The 1,249-nt window shown below is 47.3% G+C and overlaps 1 protein-coding gene across 3 annotated transcripts in view; it reads right to left on the bottom strand.

The window, feature by feature from the left end:
- Positions 1-757, bottom strand: part of ltbp3 (latent transforming growth factor beta binding protein 3) — a 42,197-nt gene extending 41,440 nt beyond the window's left edge. Inside the window, exon 1 of one of the 3 annotated variants that reach the window (XM_014006632.1) lies at positions 40-757. In XM_014006632.1, the coding sequence (XP_013862086.1) occupies positions 40-280 (241 nt within the window). In that variant the 5' untranslated portion in view covers positions 281-757. The remainder of the gene's footprint in view (positions 1-39) is intronic. The other 2 variants (XM_014006634.1, XM_014006633.1) reach the window with 2 other exon arrangements.
- Between the last annotated feature and the right edge of the window lie 492 nt (positions 758-1,249).

The raw sequence follows: 1,249 nt of genomic DNA, 5'->3' as shown, positions 1-1,249 counted from the left end.
CCCCCATAATAAAGAAAGCGCTTTGTCTCGTTGACTCACCGACCCTGAAGCCCTGTCCGATGAGCGTGTCGGCCCCCTGGCCGTTCTCGGCGATCAGCGTGGTGTTGTTGCCCTGCTCGCACCGGTCGTGGCACTGTCCGTTCAGGCAGATCCGCTTGCAGATGACAGGCGCGATGACCACCTTGAAGCGCTCGCGGGCGGAGGACGCGCGCTCCGAGCACCACACCAGCCTGTGCACGCTCAGCCAGAGGACGAGCAGACGGGAGATCAGACAGGGCATCCTGGCATCCTTTCACTGCCCTCCGCAGAGACCCGGGGACATGCAGTCACCAAGCTGAGGTGGGGTGTGTGTGAGGACGGGGGGGAGAGAAAGGCTCACAGGCGCCTGCTTCGTTAACCGACGGAAAACTTTGACGTCTCATAAAATAAGAAGCGCGTCCTCCCCTCCTGTTTTCACTTCCCTCTCATATCCAAGCGATCCGTCTGAAAAAGCGCCACGTTTCCCATGTTTTATGGAAGCCTCTCGTCGCCCCCTCGGGCGCAAATAGAGGGAGAAAAAAAAACAACGAAGAAAGTTGCTGGAGCTGCTCTCTTTTCTCTTCCTTCTTCTCGCCTGTTGCTTTGGAGAGCTGGAGAGGCTGTGTGTGTGCGGTGTTGTGTTGGGAGAGAAAGTAGAGGGAGGAGAGGTAAAGAGTGAGCCAACCCTCTCTGTCTCTCTCTCAGACCCCCTCCTCTGTGAACCACTGCTGTACAGATGAGGAAAACCTATAATACAGAAGATTTCTTGTATGAAAATCAGTCCTTAAAGTGATTCTTGAGTGAAAGTAGTCTCCTTTAAGTATATTACTCGAGTAAACAACTTAAAGTATCTGACATTTACTGTACTTAAGTATCAAAAATGCATTATGATAACTAAAGATAAAAGTTTTGAGCAAAAGTGAGCAGTTAGAATAATAAAAAAATATTTTTTCTAAAGGCCAAATGTTATATTCAAATGTTAAAAACAGATAAAACCTATCAAGTTGTATGGTACCTCTAGATAGAGCAATTTAATTGTTGGATGAGACGTATAAAAATATACCTTTCTGGCATCCTGTTGTTTGTACGATCCACACCTGACACAAATAACATCACACTCCAGCAGCTGAGTATAAAGATGGCAAACATCCAGCTGAAACAGTGCAGTCCAGTTTTTTCAACATTAAAAGATAACGAGCCGGAATGAAAACAAGCTGGAACAAAATAAGAT

Source organism: Austrofundulus limnaeus, unplaced genomic scaffold (assembly GCF_001266775.1).
Source record: "Austrofundulus limnaeus strain Quisiro unplaced genomic scaffold, Austrofundulus_limnaeus-1.0 Scaffold37, whole genome shotgun sequence".
NCBI lineage: Eukaryota > Metazoa > Chordata > Actinopteri > Cyprinodontiformes > Rivulidae > Austrofundulus > Austrofundulus limnaeus.
This window is presented reverse-complemented; position numbering and strand designations above follow the sequence as displayed.